The 2,033-nt window shown below is 36.0% G+C and overlaps 1 protein-coding gene across 1 annotated transcript; it reads right to left on the bottom strand.

Moving 5' to 3' along the window:
- Positions 1–209: 209 nt before the first annotated feature.
- LOC138884887 (uncharacterized) lies at positions 210–1,306 on the bottom strand. Its single transcript, XM_070165751.1, has 4 exons — positions 884–1,306; positions 771–794; positions 432–704; positions 210–353 (listed from the first exon to the last, which is right to left on the bottom strand). Exons 1-4 carry the CDS (start codon positions 1,304–1,306, stop codon positions 210–212), a joined length of 864 nt encoding a protein of 287 aa, XP_070021852.1.
- Positions 1,307–2,033: the final 727 nt, after the last annotated feature.

Raw genomic sequence — 2,033 nt, 5'->3', positions numbered from 1 at the left:
TCACCTTTAACAGGCTGCAGTTTGTGCTGATACACCAACTGTCATGCTTGTTTGGAATACCACCAGTGATTTCCAAGTGGTGGGTCTTATTTTTTATATAAGAATGCCCTGATAGCATGAGCATAAGGGATTCCAAACAAGTCCCAAAGTCTGTATGTACACCTTTGTTGCTCCAAAATCACTGTGTGCCTGTCTTCACCTTCACTTATTTAAAAATCCCTTTCTCCATTAAAATTTTCCTTGCACTTTGAAGTCATCTCTCTATAATCATTGTATAGATCCATTGCATATGGGCTATATTCACCTCTCCAACTGTTAACTTCTTCTGCTCTATCTTTTAGTTGATTCATCACCTTCAATAGTTAATCAGTAACATAGTAAATCAGTAGTTAATCAGTAAACAAGTAGTTAGTCAAAGTAGTTAACTTCACCTTCACTCTTATATCCTCAAGCATCTTCACAATTGGCTTATGTCTAGCTTCCAGAATCCAAGAGTTGAAGGACTCTGTAAAGTTATTGTCCACCATTGGGTTCTTACATTGGGTGTCAAAGTAAGTTCTACACCAGGTTACTGGAGGATAATTCAGCAAGTCCCTGACAACATCCTCAGACACTTCACGTAACTGTTTCAACATGTCCTTAAATTCCCCCTCATATGTGCTCCAAGAACACCACCACATTAACTTTTTCATCTCATCAATATTCTATTTTTTGTTCCAATTTTCTTCAATATGTCTTGCACAATATCTGTGATATGATTGTGGACATACATTCCTCACAGCATCTAATAGACCCTACACATGAAAAAATACTACATTAACAAAGAATATGCTAAATGTAAAAATCTGCTGAATGTAAAAAATTTGAGCATATGGTAACATACCTTCCGTATATCTGATTTGAATGTGTACCCTTCACCATCTTTCAAGTCCAAAGAAGCCTTCAAGTTCTCCATGAACCATTGCCAGGTTCTCTTTGTTTCCTTATCCACTACAGCCCAAGCTAGTGGATACACATGCTTGCAAGAATCTTGAGCAACAACAACTAACAACATCCCTTTGCATTTGCCTTTTAAAAATGTTCCATCTAGACCTATAAAAGGTCTCAAACCTGCTTTGAATCCACTCTTGAGGGCCTGGAAACAGACATACGTCCTCAAAAATCTTCTCTTACCTTCCTCCATTGCATCCTTGGATATCTGTATCACCACATCAGTACTAGGGTTTGTTTCTCTCAACTCTTGAGCATATGCCTCCAATTTGTTGTATTCATCCAAATAACTGCCCTCCAATTTCTCTAAAACCATTCTCTTTACCCCTTTTAACTTTGAGTCACTCAAATTCAAACTAAATCAACGTTCATCTCTTTAATCTTAAACTTAGGATTATTTTGAATCACTATCATAATCATTATCAACACTTCCAATATTTGTATCATCTTCACTACTATCACAGTCAGAAGCTACAGCAATAGGTACACTATCTATTGCTATTGTAAACTAGGTAAATACAGGAATATTTACAGTATCATCCAACAGGTCAACACCAAATAATTGTACATCAGCGAAACCATCATTAATTAGGGCTTGAATCTTCCTAATCCCTTCATCCCCATCTAACAAAAATACCTCCTAGAAGGGTCAAGAAACATCAACTGTTGTACCTCAATATATCCGATCACTTTAGCGTATTCTTTACACAAATCAATATAAGAGAGATGGTCTACTTCATAAACACTCAACACGTGCACATCTCTCTTAGTATAAGACAATGTAGGTTCCAATACTCACTCACCCCCATAATTAAAATATAGGTTCACTTTATCCAACATCCTTCGAATAAAATCACATGCAACAATAATAAAAAAGGGCAAAATAAGACCACATCAGCAGTATAATACAAAGCGACATTAAAAATATAAAGATATGAAACCCCACCATCAATTAAAAATACAAATCGACAAAAACCCTAGCTTTAATATGTAGGACCAATATGATAAGGACCACCAAAAACAAAAGTAACATAAAACATCAC

Source organism: Nicotiana sylvestris, chromosome 2 (genome assembly GCF_000393655.2).
Source record: "Nicotiana sylvestris chromosome 2, ASM39365v2, whole genome shotgun sequence".
NCBI lineage: Eukaryota > Viridiplantae > Streptophyta > Magnoliopsida > Solanales > Solanaceae > Nicotiana > Nicotiana sylvestris.
This window is presented reverse-complemented; position numbering and strand designations above follow the sequence as displayed.